Here is an 18,622-nt window from a genome sequence, read left to right on the forward strand (position 1 = left end):
GTGAGGAGCAGAGGAAGAGGGAGAAACAGACTCCCTGTTGAGTGGGAAGCCCAATGCAGAACCTGGTTCCAGGGCCTTGAGATCCTGACCTGATCTGAAAGCAGATGCTTAGCCATCTGAGCCACCCAGACCCCCGATGTAGGTTTTATTTATAATAAACTTGGGATAAGAGGGGCATATCAGTCATTGAGTCTGGTGTATTTTTGACAATTATGCTGATTTGGGGGAGGTACCTTTATCTGCTGTACAAATTCATGTAATAATAGTTAAATATTAATAGAGGTGAGATCTGTGTTAGGCTTGTATCTCAGTTAATAATATTGTGTCATTGTCAGTTTCCTGGTTTTCGTAATGTACTGTGTGTAGATGTTATCATTGGAGGAACCCAGGGGAAGGGTACACAGAGGAAATAAATTCTCAGTACTATTTTTGAAACTTCCTGTGTATCTTAAACTGTTTAAAAATAAAAGGGTATTAAATACAAAAGAATGTGATGCACCAGGCTGTAACCATCACTCAGATGAAAGCTGACAAATGCAGAATGCAGTAGAACCCTGGCCTATGGAGAGGTGGGTGACCACCCTTGGCCCCCGTCAGACAGCCTGGATTCACATCCAGATCTGCCACTCACTAGCTGTGTGACATTGAGCAAGCTGCTCAGTTGTAGAAGTCTTCATCTCATTTCAGGTATGGAGATAGAAATCCCCATTTGATAAGAGTTATCATGAGAAATAAGTGAGATGAGGCTGGCATACAGTGGGTGCTTAATACCTGGTAACTGCTGTTACTATCATCTTTTGTCCACAGCCTGTGCACTACTGTGTTAATGCAGGAAAAGGCATTAGGTTTCTTTTCTTGTGAGTCACTGTATATGAAACAGTTGAAGCTTCTAAATCATTATACCCTGCTGGATCTTCCCCATCCCATGCTTAATGCAGTTAATATTTTTTTTTTTTTTAAGATTTTATTTATTTATTTGTAAGAGAGAGTGAGAGCGAGCACAGGCAGACAGAGTGGAAGGCAGAGTCAGAGGGAGAAGCAGGCTCCCTGCGGAGCAAGGAGCCCGATGTGGGACTCGATCCCAGGACGCTGGGATCATGACCTGAGCCGAAGGCAGCTGCTTAACCAACTGAGCCACCCAGGCGTCCCTGCAGTTAATATTTTGAACTTAAATGCAGTCCCTTACTTTTTTTTCCTGTCTCTAATTCTTGGTTTCAACCTGGCAGTCTAGGTCTAGACTGTAGTGTTTTTTGTTTGTTGGTTGGTTGGTTGAAGATTTTATTTATTCATGAGCAAGAAAGAGAGAAACAGGCTCCCCACTGATCAGGGAGCCTGATATGGGACTTGATCACAGGACCCGGGATCATGACCTGAGCTGAAGGCAGATGCTCAACCAATTGAGCCACCCAGGCGCCCTATAGTATTTTTATTCACCCTTCAGTTCTTAACCTCTTTTGCTAAGCTTGGACATCTGTAAGTTTTATAAGCATCCCTTCCAGGTATTCAGCTAATTCATGGATAAAAACGTTAGACACGATGGATAAGGATCCTATCGTATGTCACCAACTATATTTCTTCAAAATGAAACATTTACTAATGAGCATTTGCTGAGAAGACTGGGTTCTAGGTTCCTGGATATTTGTAAAACAGGGTTGAGTAAGCATATGTGGAGGGAACTGTGGGCTCACTTAATCCATGGTTTGGGATCCTGAGAAGAGCAACCTGACATGTAGTTCTTCTCTGCAGGTCGAAGCATGAAGAAATTGATCTGGTCAGTTTAGAGGAGTTTTATAAGGAGGCTCCTCCAGATATTAGCAAGGCTGAAGTCACCATGGGAGACCCTCACCAGCAAACCCTTGCACGTCTGGACTGGGAGCTAGAACAGCGAAAAAGGTTGTGTATCCTTCCTGACCTTGTTAATCTGTGCTGACACAGACCTTTATGGGGACGGTGCTTTGTGATGCATGACCCACAATCATACAGCAGAGTTCTATGGAACCAGTGGACTGGTTTAAGACCAAATTAATTTGCACCTGATAATTCAAACTTGACCAACAATATAATGGGTGGGGCTGGAATTGGTTAAGGCTGTTAATAGAAGATTGGAGTAACTTTTCCTTTAAAATTTTAACATTTGAGATGTAACCTTTTGTACTGTAAATTTAATTTTTTTCTTTTTCTTTTTCTTCTGCCTCTGTGGTACTTTAAAGATTTGCAGACAATGGGGCGCCTGGGTGGCTCAGTGGGTTAAGCTGCTGCCTTCGGCTCAGGTCATGATCTCAGGGTCCTGGGATCGAGTCCCGCATCGGGCTCTCTGCTGGGCAGGGAGCCTGCTTCCTTCTCTCTCTCTCTGCCTGCCTCTCAGTGTACTTGTAATTTCTCTCTGTCAAATAAATAAATAAAATCTTTAAGAAAAAAAAAAAAAAAAAAAGATTTGCAGACATTATTTTAGAAGATTATATACAGCATTCCTGTGCATAGACAAATTATAATTTACATAATCTTTCCTCTGTTGGATCGGACTTTCAGTTATTTTTTTGCTATCATAAATTATGCTTCAAGGCACACCTTTACATGAAAAATCCTGTATTAATAAAGATCTTTTATTTATTAATTGTAAATAGAACACATATACTGTGTAATCTAATCGAGGTCTTTTTAAGGGGATAGTGTATTTTTCATTATCAGATCTTTCATGGTTGTATTCCTTCATTAATAGTAACTTTCTAAAAAAAAAAAAAAAAATAGTAACTTTCTTCCCCATATTTGTATGAGAATAATAGGGCTTTTGTTGACACATTTGCTCTGTTTTCCATTGAAGAAGCGGGTGTTTTTACTTCTTTTTCTTTTTCTTTTTCCTGTTATAAAATGTATTTTATGCTTTTGGTCCATGTTATGAATTTAATAAGCACTAAGTGTGGTTCTTACGGAATTAGTGTCAGGTGTTGAGCAGATGGGGCTGGCCCATCACTCCCCTGTCCAGTACATGGCTTGCCTTGGCACAGGCTAAATCATGAGTGTTCTATTCCTGTGGTCCACAGTCCATCACCACTCTGCCCCACTCAGGCCAGTTTAAGTGCTTCATTTGGGTTCTGTAGTTGCTAGGTCCACATGTTTGTGAAAGTTTTGGCTGTAGACCCTAGAGGCAAGAAAGGGAATAGAAAATGATACAGGGATATTCCCTAGTGGTTAATGGGCAGAGTCTCTGGAGCCAGACAGGTATGGATTCAGAGCCCAGCTTTGTACTTGCTTTTAGCTGAATGACCTTGAGCAAGTTGTCTACTTGAGCCTTTGTTTCTTCCTTTGGGGAAAAGAAGAGTCCCTACCTATCTTCCAGGATTTTTATAAGGATTAAATGCAATAATGCTTATAAAGAGTTCTCGAAGTATCTGACACAGAGTAAGTACTAGGTAAACATTAGTTAATCATGACTAACTGTCATTAGGTGGGTTGTAACAGTCAGTAGGTGTGTTGGGAGATCTCTGAGGAGCTTCGAGTGACAGTGGTCTGTCCTTTCCCAATAGGCTGGCGGAGAAGTACCGAGAGTGCCTGTCCAACAAGGAGAAGATCCTTAAGGAGATTGAGGTCAAAAAGGAGTACCTAAGCAGCCTCCAGCCTCGCCTCAATAGCATCATGCAGGTAGGACTCTCCCCCCATCATCCCCAACACTGGCCTTTTGCTTTGCCCTCAGCACCCAGTGAGACCTTGCTGACCTGAGGCCTCCAGCAGCCTGTCTCCTTTTGGGTTTTGCCAGGTATGTTACTCTAGTGGGTGTCAGAGCCCAGTGCGAGGATGGTCCTGTTTGGAGTTTCTGCCCAGCTAGTACGGTAAGGTTGTGTCCTGGGTGGAAGAGATGCTGGGTGGGTTCAGGAACATACACATACGTTTGTCTGGAATTTTTTCTTTTCACCCAGAGCTGCTTCCAGGTAAAATACTTTTGCAAACTCTGGGGGGTTTTTTGTTGTTGTTGTTTTAAGATTTTATTTATTTATTTGTCAGAGAGAGAGAGAGGGAGAGAGAGCGAGCACAGGCAGACAGAATGGCAGGCAGAGGCAGAGGAAGAAGCAGGCTCCCTGCCGAGCAAGGAACCCGTTGCGGGACTCGATTCCAGGACGCTGGGATCATGACCTGAGCCGAAGGCAGCTGCTTAACCAACTGAGCCACCCAGGCAAACTCTGGGTTTAATTTACCCAGAATGTTTTCCACCAGCCCCACAGCCTCCAGGCCTCTAAGCCTGCTTCTGTGGATGTCTGTTAGACTCCTGACTGCCCCTTGGGGGCAGATGTTCAGTAGAGGTACTCTCTCTGAAAAGAACTTTACTCATATTTGAAAACTGTTAGGTGCCTTTGGGAGGAAAAGTCCCCACTTTAGAATATAATGTAAAATGTCATGTCTTTCTGTATAGGTGACCTGATTTTTATTTGCTCCGTGAGGCCAGATTTGCTCTAAATCCTTATAGTTGTTTTTTTTTTTAAAGTAAACACTATACCCAATGTGGGGCATGCATTCAAGACACCAAGATTAAGAGTCACAAACTGGCTCTACTGACTGAGCCAGCCAGGCACCCCTCTAAATCCTCATAGTTTTATGTAGCAGAGTAAATGGTTAATAAGGAGGAACTTCGCAAAAGGACCCTAGAGAAATCAGAGATTCCCTTTTCTAGGATTTGGCAAGATCTGCATTTCCTCCCTTCAACTCTTGACATAGAATTAGAATTGTTAACAAATATTCTGAGTAGCACTTCATAATAGGACGAAAAGAAAATGCAAAGTTTGTACTTAATTTTTCCTGATTGGTTTTTGTTTTTGTTTAAGATTTTGTTTATTTATTTATTTGAGAGAATGAGTGGGAGGAGGAGCAGAGGGAAAGGGACTACCAGGCTCTACCTCCATTGCAGAGTCCAGTGCAGGGCTTGATCTCTTGACCCTGAGATCATGACCTGAGCCCAGATCAAGAGTTAGATGCTTTATGGACTGAGCCACGTGGGCACCCCTTAATTTTTCCTGTTAATTAGAGTTTCTCTAAACATGCCTAAATAGGATGCAGTTTAAATAAAAATTTTTTTAAAGGATTTTATTTATTTGACAGAGTAGGCGGAGAGAGAGGAGGAAGTAGGCTCCCTGCTGAGCAGAGAGCCCGATGTGGGGCTAGATCCCAGGACTCTGGGATCATGACCTAAGCTGAAGGCAGAGGCTTTAACCCACTAAGCCAAACAGGCGCCCCAGGTTAAATAAATTTTTGTATGGTACAGTCTTAATAGCTGTGATGGAAATAGAGGACATCATACCACTGATCAAATAATTGGACAGAACAAAGATTTATCATCTAATTAAACAAAACAATGCCTATTGTAGGACATAAAGTACTATTTGATTGTATACCTTTGTTAACAAAGTATCCATATGCATATATATGGTATATACATATATACATATGCATATATATATGCATATGTGAGTCCAGTGTATGCTTAGAAGAGTCATTATTTATACCAAACTATTAACAATTACTTTGGAGTTTGGGAACTGGGATGTTTGTTTGTTTGTTTGTTTTTAAAGTACTTTACACCCAATGTGGGGCATTGACCCTGAGATCAAGAGTCACATGTTCTACCAATTGAGCCAGTAAGGTGCCTCTGGAGAGTTTCTGCTTTATAAACTTGAATACAATCTTTTTAAGTAGATTTCACACAGGTCTTGAACTTAAAACCCTGAGATCAAGACCTGAGCTGAGATTAAGAGTTGAATACTTAACTGACTGAGCCACCCATGTGCCCCAGATATAGCTTTTTAAAACAGTGCACGTATATTACATTTAAAAAAATAATTTTGTGTATAGAAAAGCATATCGTTCATAAATGTATAGCTCAGTGAATATTCACAAGTGAACACATCTCTGAAACTGGCACCCAGATTGAGAAAAAGAACATTGATTTTTCAGAAGCAATTTTATTTCCCCTTCCAGTCACTGTCTCCTCTCACCCACACAACCCCCCCCAGTAACCATTATCTTGACTTCTAATGTCATAGGTTAGTTGGGCCCATTTTTGAACTTAAACAAATGGAATCATATAATATATACTCTTTTTTTTAAAGACTTTATTTATTTATTAGAGAGATGGAGAGAGGACACAAGTAGGCAAAGCAGCAGGCAGAGGGAGGGAGAAGCAGGCTCCCTGCTGAGCAGTGAGCCCAATGCGGGGGCTTGATCCCAGGACCCTGAGATCATGACCTGAGCTGAAGGCAGAGGCTTTAACCCACTGAGCCACCCAGGCACCCCATAATGGTATCTTTTAATGAGCATATGTTCTTAATTTTTATATGATCTGATGATCAGTTTTTTCCTTTATGGTTAGTGTGTCCTATTTAAGAAATTGATCTCTGTCCCAGGGTCATGGAGATACTGTCTTATTTTCTTATAGAAGCTTTATTGTTTGTCTTTCACATTTAGATCTCTAGGCTTCCTGGAAGGGAATGTTGTACGTAGTGTGAGTTAAGGGTCAGATTCATCCCCCCCGTGTTGGTATTCAGCAGGGTTATTTATTGAAAAGACCATTCTTTCCACACTCTGCTGTGCCACTTCTGTCTTAAATCAAATGTCCCTGTAGGTTTGTTATGATCTATTTGTCTACCCAGGCACCAGTACCACACTGGCTTATTTACCATAGCTTTTTTTTTTTTAAGATTTTATTTATTTGACAGAGAGCGCAAGTGTGAGAGAGAAAAAGCACGAGTGGGAGAAGAGACAGAGGGAAAGGGAGAAGCAGGCTCCCCACTGACCAGGGAGCCCAATGTGGGGTTCAATCCCAGGACCCCGGGATATGATCTGAGCCAAGGGCAGACACTTAAACAACTGAACCACCCAGGCACCTTGGCCCTTTGCATTTAACATAATCAATTTTAGAATCAGTGAGTCAATTTTCACGTGCTGGGATTTAGACTGGTATTGCATTGAATCGGTAGATCGCTTTGGGGAGAATTAATTATAAGAAAATATTGAGTCTTACAGACCATTAACATGGCGTGTATCCGTTCATTTAGACCTTTCATTCTCAGACCTTTGTGTGAAGCTTACATACCTTTCACTTACTTATTCATAGGTGGTTGATGTTTTCTTGATGCTATTGGAAATGGCTCTTTATCTAAGTTCATTTTCTTACTGTTTGCTGCTTGTTTAAATTGGGGTTTTTTTGTGTTGACTTTTTGTCTACCTATTTTAGTTTATCACATATTTTTAGTAAGTAAAAAGCTATTTATTAAATAAAAAGCCACCCCTTCACATGTGGACTGCCTAAGAAGAGAAAACAAAAACCCTTCTTTTATTGCATGCAGGCTTCCCTCCCCGTGCAAGAGTACCTGTTCATGCCATTCGACCAAGCTCACAAGCAATATGAGACAGCTAGACATCTGCCACCTCCCCTCTATGTCCTCTTTGTCCAAGCCACTGCATATGGGCAGGCCTGTGGTGAGTATGGGGGTTGGGTAAGGAAGAGGGGCTGTGGGAGCAGCAGCCTTGGCCGTTTGAGTCATTTGGAAGTCCTGCCTGCTGAGGAAGGCTCCCTGGTCCTGCTCAGAAGCCCACAGGTGACAGATGCTACTTCCCCGCCACACTACCCAGCATGGCTGCTTTGACCAGCTGGCCTGAGGCTAGACTAACCTGGTGGGCATTTCAGAGTGGATGGCTTTGAATCTTTGATGAGCCTGGCTGGGCAGCTGTTGGGTGCAGTGCCCCGGCAGCTTGTCTGGGCTCCCAGACACTCACTCCATCAAGGCACGCTTGGCAGGGGGATCGGCACCTCTTGCTCTGCTTCAGAGAGAGGACTTGGTGAACACAGGTACCAGGCAGCTTTCCCAGACTTTCACCAAGCCCAAATAAGCTGCATGCCATTATAGTGATTACTAAGTGGGAAGATGTCTCCGCTTTAAGCTTAAGGGCAGCCCTTTACTTCACTAGGATTTTGAAAAGTTTTTGGAGACCCTAACTTTTGCCTTATTGCAGCTTTTACCCAGCACCTAAACTTTTCTTCTTCACCCCATCGCATCAGACAGTTATGTATCGCACCAGTGCATGCCTCTCCTCCCAGCCATGGGCACCAACACATTACTGTCTCTCTTCTTGTGTTTTCCTGGTCCTTCTGGTCCGCTCCCTCCCTTTTGTTCTCCTCCTTGTTTCCATCATCAGCTCATATGAAATCCTCCCAGCCCCCTAGACAGGGTGAGTAATTTTCTTTTCTTTTGTGTTTTAACCCATCCTGTTTCCTTTCCCATTTTACTGTAGAATTTCAGGATTAAGTTACCCAAAAGAACAGTTAGGCATTTGCCAGTGGTTTGTGGGGGCAACCACCTTATTTGGGGTGAGGTATGTTAGTTTATGAAGGGCTGTCAGCAGTAGCCAGCCACCTGGGAGGATTATCTCAGTGGCTTGCCAGGTAGAGGAAGTTTGCCATCCCTCCTTAGTACAGTTGGGCAAACCATTTCAGGCTCCTGTGACTATCTGTAATCTGTATACCCTTTTGAATGGAGCCAGAGGGGTGGTGGGCTGTCTCGACCTCCCAGCACTAGACCTCTGGAGTTCCACAAAAGCAGGCCAAGTGTGACCCAGGGAATTGTCAGTCGGGTGCACAGAACAGCCCACTTACATTTGTGCTTGAGACACTGGGCTCAAGTTGAGTAGACCTGGTCTTGAATCCTAGCTTAGCGACTTCCACCCATTATATCCTGCAACTCTGAGCCTTAATTTTCTCATCTCATAGCTATAATAATTGTATGGCTTTCATAGGGTTGTTGTGAAAGTTAAACGTTAATTTGAAAAAAATAATTTTATAATTATAAGGATGAGCTCATTTGGTCCTCACCACCCAACTGGGCAGCTGCTGTCTGTCAAGACAGAACTTCATTGTTGCAGAAAGTGGGGCTCAGAGCAGTGACATAACTTCCCAGATGTTTAGAAATTGGGGCAGAGACTCAGATTTGGGACTAGACTGCAGGGTCCAAGTTCCTATCCACTGTCCTGCCTCCCAGTTAAATGTGACGGTACCAGCGAGATGCTTGGTGTAGTACAGAATGGAGACTAAGCACTTAGATGAGAGCAGTCATTTCCAGGATGTGGACAGTGGACAGGTTCTGGATGAGAATCCTTAAGACAATTGTCAGCAAAGTATTCTGTAGCTTTAGGCCCTAGGTTGGTATTGTGCATTGGTATAAGCCTGAAAAGAGAGGAGTTCACTGTAGTCTCAGGTAGTGCTGGTCCAGAAGTTTGCACTTTGGGTTCTTTGTTCTTGGTCAACACTGGAAAAAAGACTTAAGTATCCTCTCAGGTCCCTCTTCATTTGGAGAAAGGGCTTTTGCCCTTCCACCCCCCAGTCAGTAAGGACCTGTGACAAACGCAGAAGAAATGCATTCCCAGAGCTAGCCTTTTTATATAGCTTAGCTCCTTCCCTCAGCAGCTATCATATGAAGCCTTTTTCTTGCTCACAGATAAGACATTGTCTGTGGCAATAGAAGGCAGTGTGGACGAAGCCAAGGCTCTGTTTAAGCCTCCTGAAGACTCCCAAGGTAATGTAGTCAGATTCTTCCCCATGTTTCCCGTAGCTGGTTCCCGGGACACAGGGTCGCCACTCACAGGCAGTGCTGGGTCTTTGGAAATTAGCTGTACTAGTTTTGAGTATCACGGAGCTTAACTTTAACGTCCTAATGCTCCGGATAGACAAGAAAAAGCAGTGCTTGTGGATTTCAACCCTGCTACTCACTAGCTCACTGATCCTGGGAAAGCTCTTTATCATTTCTGAGCCTCAGTTTACGCACCTGTCAAAACAGGATAATAATTACTTGTGTAGGATAAGTGGATTAAGTGAACTCATGTGTGCAAAGTCCTTAAACATCATTCTAGGCACATAGCAGCCCCTCAAATTGTATGAACTGCCGCTGTTGTTGTTATTTATACTACTGTTACTGCTACCACCACCACTACCAGTGGAGGGGCTTGTGGTCCACAGGATGACAATAAAAAGCACTTTCAGAAATAGGAGGAAGGGGGTAGTGGGATTATGAGGCATTCCTCTTTTTTTTTTCTTGGGTCACCATGTTTTCTGTACCACATAAACAGCAGCAAATCAGTTCATCGGGTATTCTGATGAAACGTATTTACAAGTGACACAGTCTTGGTGCCTATATGCCCCCTCACCTCTAGATGCCTTCTCTTTGTGTTTGCAGATGATGAGAGCGACTCAGACGCTGAAGAGGAGCAGACCACGGTGAGAGCTGTTGCCCCACAGGAGTGTGCCATGCAGCCACGCCTGGGGTCTGCTAGTTGGCAGGTGCTATTATCCCTAGAAGCAGAAGAAAGAGGTTGGAAAGAAAGGGCTCCTGGGGGCCTGGCAGCCAGATAGTTGAAGCAGCAGGTCCCAGGCAGAAGTCCATGGCCTATAGGGAGAAGGAAGGGGGAAATTCGTAGGACTAGTGCTTATCTGCTTTGCTCTTTCCTTTATCCAGAAACGCCGGCGACCCACACTGGGAGTTCAGTTGGATGACAAACGCAAGGAGATGCTGAAGAGGCACCCGCTGTCTGTCATGCTGGACCTGAAGTGCAAAGGTCTGGCTTCCCTTGTTCTGGGCAATCCCATAGCTGCAGGTGCCCAAGATCCAGCAAGCCAAGTTCTGTTTGACTAAGAAAAGATTTTGGTTTCATATTTCTCTATTTTTCCTCATTGTTTGGCATGAAGTTTGTTTGATTTTTTTCCCCCCTAAGTCATAACTGTAACAATTCAGTACAAAACTAGACACATAATGGATGCTCAGTAAAATTACACCAGTTTCTGAATTTGTTAAATCAGATACACAGAACAAGTTGCAAGAGTATGCTGGTTTTGAGTAATATGACCAAAGTGCTTAATATAACAAATGTAGGTAGAGGTTTGTGTTCTGTAGAGAATGTATGTTTTGAATCTAGTTTTGTTTGGATAAAGAAGCATATGATAAGGCATTCTAGCAGGGTGAGAGTAACCATAATGTAAGTTTCCCTCTTCACCTGAGACTCCCAGACTGTGGTCCTTGGTCTTACCTCCAGTGACAACCATTGTGATAGATTTCTATGTGTTTTCTAGAACTATTCATGCATTTGAAAGCTCTTATACTAGTGTTTGTATATCCCCTTCTATTTTTAGTTTTTACACAGGTGGAAACATATTCTACTCACTGGTCCTCTCTTTACTTTTTTTTTTTTTTTTAAACTTGTTATTTTGAGATAATTTTAGACTCAGTAGAGTTGCAGTAGTAGAGTTCTCATGCTCTTCATCCAGCTTGCCCTGATGTCAGCATATTACTTAACTGCCGTGTAACCAATGTTAATTTTACTGGTATAATATTATTAATTAAGCTACAGATTTTATGTGGGTTTCCCTGGTTTTTCCGCTAATGCTCTTTGTTCCAGGATCCAGTGCAGGATCTCACATTGCATTTGGTTTTCTTGCCCCTTCCAGGCAGTGATAGTTCCTCAGTCTTTGCTTATCTTTCATGACCTTTGCAGACAAGGTCTGTTACGTAGAAGGACTCAGTTTGGGTTTATCTGGTCCTTTCTCCTGATTAGACTGAGGTTATGGGTTTGGGGAGGAATACCATAGACATGGTGTTCATTATGACATCATATCAGGATTAAATGGTGTCACTCTGTCTTATTACTGATCATATGAACCTGGATCCGTTTGATCACTTCCTTTCATATTGTTTTTGTTAGAAGCAGCTAAGTCCAGCCCACACTAAAAAGGTAGGAAATGAAGCTCCCTGTCATGGAGAGAGGAGTTGTAAAGAATTTGTAGATGTTCTTCTTTTTCAACCCAGTATGAAATTAACATTGAGTTTTTGTTCAGTAAAAGCTCTTAAAACCCTTGCTGCCTTTCTGTTCCCTAATACTATAAACTCTGCTCTCATGTTCAGATTGTACATGGTCTTCTTTTCCTCCTCTTGCTCCAGATGACAGCATGCTTCACCTGACTTTCTACTACCTCATGAACCTCAACATCATGACAGTGAAAGCCAAAGTGACGACTGCCACAGAGCTGATCACCCCCATCAGTGCAGGGTATTGGGCGGGTGTGGTGGAGAGTGGCGCATGGGGGTGGTTGTAAGAAGAGCTTCAATGTGGGCTGATCTTGGTTCCTCACACTTGGAGGAGGTACACGGCTGTGTTGATTTCTGTTGTCATGTCCACATGGCCTAGGAGTCCTGGCACATCACTGGTATTTAGGAAGCACTAACTGACTTTAGTTGGTCCTCTAGCTACACAGCAGATGATGAAATGACTACAATGTATGGCAAATTGAGTAGGTGGGGCAGAGCTCCGCTTTTTATGAACAGTGGAAAAGCATGAATGGAGAAGTGGAGTTTGGCATACTTAGGTTGACAAATTTAGGCCGCCCTCTCCCTTTACTTTTTCTGTCCCAGAGTGCTGGGATTGTTGCTTGACAGCTTAGCTCGGTCCCAGATTGTTCTTACTTGGAGATGAGAGAAGATTTTGAGGAGGGTGAGAGGAAGCAGAGTAATCAAGGACACAGGTCGGGAATCCCCAGGAAGCCCCTGACTGCGGCAGTCTTGTTTCACAGCTAGGAGTGGGAAGAAGGGAGGAGGACCCAAGAGATCCTGGGGTTCAAATAGCCTCACTTACAAACGCACTAGCCTGGCCTGGCACTCCAGCATACTGAGTCCTCGTGCTGGCTGTACAGAGACCAATGAGGGAGGAAGCACAGGTCTGGTGCCTGGTGGGCTGGGGCTCTTCCCATGGCTGTCTGGTGGTGCCTTGTCCCTGGGTTCTCTACCCTGCACTTACAGTCCACGCCCCCTTCAGGCTACAGCCCTGGTTCCCTAAGGCACTCTAGATAAAATTGACCCTATTCTCACCAGACCCCAGCAGAGGGAGCCCAGAGCATTTAGTTACACTGCCCAGCTAGAGCTCTTAGTCTGGCAGCTTGAGGCCATGGTGGAGCTCCTTGTCACCAGCATTCTGCCTGCTCGCCTCTCAGACGCCATACTTACTAAGAACAGGGCTACCGGCTGGCCTCGGTGCACACTTCCAGCTCCTCATAAAGCTCCACATGTGCCACAATGGGGGCAGTGCTGCTGACTGGTTACCAGCTGGGCTCCAAACTCCAGCCTGTCCTGTCTGCCACTTAGAGCTGTGTGTGCACCTTGAGCCAAGTGTCCTGGCTTCTGAGTCAGCTTCCTCACTCTGGTCGTTTAACTGTAATATCTCCTTCAAGGGTGTTTGTGAAGGACCAGGTCCAGTGCTCAGCATAGGTGAAGCACTTGACAAATGACAGCTGTGTTTATCATGAATTTGCTTAGCTCTTCACAGTAACTTTACAAGGGGAGGAAATTGAGGCCTGTGTGACTGACAGTGAAAGATAGGCTATGGCCCCAGAAGAGGGAGGAGATAAGAAAGAAAGCACTACCCTGAAACCAGGATTATATCTTTATGGGCCTCCTGGTGTAGTTTTAGCTCATCCCCCAGTTTTCTGGATGGAGAACCTGAGGTCCAAAGAGTATGTGACCAGTTATGGATGCCCCAAGCCTCGCACTCTGGACTTCTAGCCTACAGGCCTTTGCTCAAGTACAGGCTGCTTTGGCCCTTGGGGAAACCAGGCTGGTGTATGGTTCTATTTATTATCTACTAAAACATAAGGATACTTTTTTTTCCCCCAATATAATCACAGTCTCACACTAATTCCTTAGTATCACCCAATATCCAGTCAGAGTTCAAATTACCTTGATTGTCTTGTACATGTTTTTGTTGTTTTTTGTTGTTGTTGTTGTTGGGTTTTTTTTGTTTGTTTGTTTGTTTTTTGTTTTCTGTTTTGTTTTTATATTGAGTTTTGAATCCGAATCTCTATAAAGTCCAAGTGTTGCAGTTGGGTGAGGCTTCTCTCAAGCTTCTTTTCAACTGAATGTCCCTGCCATCTGTTCATTTGTTGAACGGAATGAGTTGTTTATAGGTTTCCCTGGTCTGGATTTTTATGCTTGCATCCCTGCAGCACAGTTTAATGAGTTACTTCCTCCCTGTGTATTTCATGTAAATTAGATTTAGAGGCTTGTTCAGATTTTATTTTGATTGTTTTGGCTGGGGAGACAGGGAAGCCAGAAGATATCATAGATGTCGAGTATTTCCATCAGGAGGCATAGGTGGTTCTTTGTTTTTGTGGCATTAGCATCATCGACAACCATTGCCAGAATCTATTTCATTAGGGAATTGATGTTCTTAATACAAACAATTTAACATTTAACCAACCTTGCTGAATATTCTTTTAAGAAATTATTTTCCAGGGGTGCCTGGGTGGCTCAGTGGGTTAAACCTCTGCCTTCGGCTCAGGTCATGATCTCAAGGCCTTGGGATCGAGCCCCACATCAGGCTCTCTGCTCAGCAGGGAGCCTGCTTCCTCCCCCTCTCTCTGCCTGCCTCTCTGCCTACTTGTGATCTCTGTCTGTCAAATAAATAAATTAAAAAAAAAAAAAAAGAAATTATTTTCCAGAATGATTTCCTTTAGGGCATTTGACTATTCAGTTTTTCATTAAGCCATTAAACCATTCTTAATTATTTTGCAATTTTACCAAATTTTTAACCCTTTATTATTATTTTATAACAAAGATTTGAGTAATTGAGTATTTTTTGTTTCAGTGTTGTGGGGGGTTTTTTTGTTTTTTGTTTTATGTTTTGTTTTGGTTTTGTTTTTGTTTTTTGGTCAGAGAGCCCAAAAGCAGGGGGAGCAGCAGGCAGAGGAAGAAACAAGCTCCCTGCTGAGCAAGGAGCCTGATGGGGGACTAGAACCTGGGGCCCTGTGTTCTTGACCTGAGAGCAGATGGTTAACCAACTGAGCCACCCAGGCATCCCGGTGGTTTTGGTTTTGCTTTTTTTTTTTTAGTAGACCCCATGCCCCGCATGGAGCCCATTGCAGGGCTTGAAGTCGCTACCCAGAGATCAAGACCTGGTTGAGATCAAGAGTCACATCCCAACTGAATGAGCCACCCAGGAGCCCCTTGGTGTTGTAGTTTTATGACTATATATAACCTCCCCTTTTATGTCCATTATTTTGTTGTCCTGAACCACATATTACAGAAGTAATTTTGTCAAGAAGATTTGATTCTTCCATCAGGTTTTGTTAATTAGAAATCTTTTCATACAGCTTTAGCTGTTTCATTCTATTAGTAGTAGTTGTTAAATATAGGCCAAAAGACTGACAATTTTTTTTAAAAGATATATTTATTTATTGGAGGTGGGGAGGGGGCATAGGGAGACTGAGAGGGAGAATGTCAAGCAGACGCCCTGCTGAGTATGGAGCCCAGTGCAGGGCTCAGTCTCATGACCTGAGACCACAACCTGAGCTGAAGCCAAGAGTCAGAGGCTCAACCAACTGAGCCCAGGTGCCCCAACAAAAAAAATTTTTTAAGATACTTATTTTTTTGAGAGGGGAGATCATAGAGGGAGAGTGAGAGAGAGAAGGATGGGACTTGATTCCAAGACCCTGAAGTAATGACCTGAGCCAAAGGCAGCTGCTTAACCCGACTGAGCCACCCAGGTACCCCAACAAATTTCTTTTTAAGATTTTATTTATTTGAGAGAGAGAGCATAAATAGGGGGAGGAACATAGGAGGGGGAGAAGCAGACTCCCCACTGAGCAGGAAGCCTGATGCAGGGCTCAATCCCAAAACCCCAAGATCATGACCTGAGCCAAAGTCAGACACTTAACCAACTGAGCCACCAAGTTGCCCCAAAAGACTGACAATTCTTATTTATTTTCTAGTCAGTTCTACACGAAAGGCAGTGAAGGGGCAGAGATCTAGAGGAGGGCAGAGAGTCCGTAGGAGAGACAGGGAACTGGGAAGAGTCAGAAGCTGCCACTGTCCCATTGCTAAGTTCTTGAAGGTGTGCCAGGGCTCTGAGCAGCAGAATTAGCCCATTCTGCTAATTGAGTTGCTCCTGAGTTGCTCCTATTACGATACCTGGAAAGGTAAAGAAGAAGGAGGATCTCCCCCGCCCCCCACACTGGCTGAGGGAAAGAATGAGCCTTGTCCTTTGCGATTAGATTACTCCATTATCCTCCTCTTCTCCCCTCCCATTCCTTCTCCACTAGTCATGTTTAATTACAGGCTGTGCCCTAACCATTCCAGGTGGGTGGCAATGGCGCTGTCTCTCTGCTTATAGCCCTGGGTCACCTTGTCTCCAGCACATGTGATAATGTCTTTCTCTGGCGACATAAAAGGGGACCTTTTTCTGTAAATAGTATAAAATTTGGCCAAAGTAAGATAGACACACCATCAAAACTGCACACTTGTTCTTTTGGGGTAGAAAGGATTCTCTTCTGCTCTTAAGAAAATTGTGATTAATTTATCTCCAGTGTCACAGGGCTTTGCTGCCTTTGAGGTAAGGCCCTGGTCATCATATTACCTCGAAGGGATAGGGTTTTCAAAAAAACTCGGTGCTTAGAACAACTACTGTCTTTGATCAGATAGTGCAAATCCCGGCTCCAGTATTTATGAGTAGTATGATCCTAGATCAGCCATATTGTTCAAAGCTTTGAGTTTCTCCTCTGTAAAATGAAAATGGTTATACTCCCTCCCTCATAGGGTTGTAGGGGTCTGGTGACCTCAAGTATAAAGGTCCATAGGAAGCATTCTGGAAATGGTAGCATGACCCTCAGTGATAGGTGGCATTACCATCCCCAGATCACCAAGTCTGCCTTGAGGCAAGGCATTGGCCAGCATTCTCACTGCGGTCTTTTCCCTTTGCCAGTGACTTGCTGTCTCCTGACTCAGTCTTGAGCTGTTTGTATCCAGGAGATCACGGAAAGAAAACTCCAAATCCAGCCAATCAGTATCAGTTTGATAAAGTCGGGTGAGTCAGCAGTGTCTCCTCCTCTCCCAGCCTCTCTGCTTTGGAGTGCCTCTGGCAGCTCACCATTTAGGGCCAGAGGCCTCTCAGTGGGGAGGGGAGACTCTGGGGTGGGGTGGTAGTGTGGTTTTAAGAGAAGGGAATGCAGGGGCAAATGAAGGTCATGGAAGGGTGAGGAGGGGTGGAAGCATCAAACTTGGAAGACATAACATATGATATAACATGGTTTATCATTTTAATTCTCTGAGGATTAAAAACTTTAAAAACATTTAAAAAATTGGTAGGCTGGTGAAAAGCTCAGTGGCACTGCCTTATTGAGATTTGCCTATGAGTAAGGGTAGCAAGAGAAAAGCAAACATGGGAGAGGTGAAATTCACAGTAGGGAGGTGATGTAGTTTAGATCCTGGCTGTGAGTGGCTGAGCCTGCAGGACTCAGCCACTGAGGGGGTGAGGGGATAGGAAAGGCTGTGTCCTGGGACCACTGCAGAAAGGACTTATAACTTTTATTTATGTATTTATTTATTTATTTGACAGATCACAAGTAGGCAGAGAGAGAGGGGGAAGCAGGCTCCTAGCTGAGCAGAGAGCCTGATGTAGGGTTCTATCCCAGGACCCTGAGATCATGACCTGAGCTGAAGGCAGAGGCTTTAATCCAACTGAGCCACCCAGGTGCCCCTATAACATCTTTTTATGCTGTGTTCTTTTCTGCAGCATCCTGACTTTGAGAGACTACGTACTTGACCTAGGTCACCCCTATTTGTGGGTACAGAAGCTGGGTGGCCTCCACTTCCCCAAAGAGCAGCCCCAGGTGTGTTCACTGATTCTTTCTCCTTGGCTGAAGATCTCTACTTCCTCATATCCTGTGCAGACTCCAGAAAGGCTTCTGATGTCCTCTGGGGGTTTTGAATGATCAGAATGCTATCCCTCCAGGCTATGATCTGTCCTCCCTCCACTCAGGATACTAAAATGTCTGAGGCCTACAAGTGTTTTTGTACCTTTTGCCTTCTCCCTGAGCATAGCAGCTCTCTTAATTATAACTTTGGTCCTTGCCTTGGGTACAGCAGGGCTCCATGCTCTGCCACCCCTCAGTTTTATGTACAGAGATGCCAAAAATTAGGTGTCAACAGAACCCCAGGGGATGTGGCATATTAGAAGTCTTTCTCAAGAGGTGACCAAGCCTCTCAAGAACCTAGTAGTTTATATTGTTCCTACTGAAACTCAGCATCAGGCCTGTCACAGCAGGCAATTCCTGCAATTTCTGTAAGATAATCTATCTCGGTGTGGGTGGTCCCGGCTGCCATAGGCATGCGGGGCCTAGGAGAGAGGCAGTGCCTGGAGGAAGGGACAGAGCACCCAGGTGTGCTGCTCTCTGTTGTCCACAGCACACGGTGATTGCTGACCACTCGCTGAGCGCCAGCCACATGGAGACCACCATGAAACTGCTGAAGACCAGGGTGCAGTCCCGTCTGGCCCTTCACAAACAGTTTGCATCCCTGGGTAAGTTAAGAGCCACTTGGACAACACAGAGACAAAGATGACTTATCCTTCATTCAGATTTCTCCAGTTCTGATGACACATCAGAGAGGGCTTGGTTCCTGGCTCTTGCTGAGCAGAGCTGGTGGCAGGGCCACTAGAGAGAGCTACAGGCCCATCCATGCAGAGTTCTGAGCTCCCCTCAGGGCCATCATGATTGTCCTAGCTCACAAAAGAGGCCCAGAGCCGTCTGGGTGGTCCAGGATAGTGGACTGGT

The 18,622-nt window shown here is 44.2% G+C and overlaps 1 protein-coding gene across 3 annotated transcripts in view; it reads left to right on the forward strand.

Moving 5' to 3' along the window:
• THOC5 (THO complex subunit 5) overlaps positions 1-18,622 on the forward strand; it is a 35,531-nt gene that overhangs the window by 6,928 nt on the left and 9,981 nt on the right. For 2 of the 3 annotated variants that reach the window (XM_059139100.1, XM_059139102.1), the window contains exons 6-16: positions 1,747-1,893; positions 3,525-3,639; positions 7,332-7,464; positions 8,182-8,214; positions 9,477-9,554; positions 10,212-10,252; positions 10,491-10,590; positions 11,967-12,075; positions 16,774-16,875; positions 17,584-17,680; positions 18,255-18,369. In XM_059139100.1, coding sequence (XP_058995083.1) covers positions 1,747-1,893; positions 3,525-3,639; positions 7,332-7,464; positions 8,182-8,214; positions 9,477-9,554; positions 10,212-10,252; positions 10,491-10,590; positions 11,967-12,075; positions 16,774-16,875; positions 17,584-17,680; positions 18,255-18,369 — 1,070 coding nt within the window. The remainder of the gene's footprint in view (positions 1-1,746; positions 1,894-3,524; positions 3,640-7,331; positions 7,465-8,181; positions 8,215-9,476; positions 9,555-10,211; positions 10,253-10,490; positions 10,591-11,966; positions 12,076-16,773; positions 16,876-17,583; positions 17,681-18,254; positions 18,370-18,622) is intronic. The other variant, XM_059139101.1, reaches the window with a different exon arrangement.

The sequence above is a fragment of the Mustela lutreola genome, chromosome 11 (assembly GCF_030435805.1).
Source record: "Mustela lutreola isolate mMusLut2 chromosome 11, mMusLut2.pri, whole genome shotgun sequence".
In the NCBI taxonomy this organism is placed as follows: domain Eukaryota; kingdom Metazoa; phylum Chordata; class Mammalia; order Carnivora; family Mustelidae; genus Mustela; species Mustela lutreola.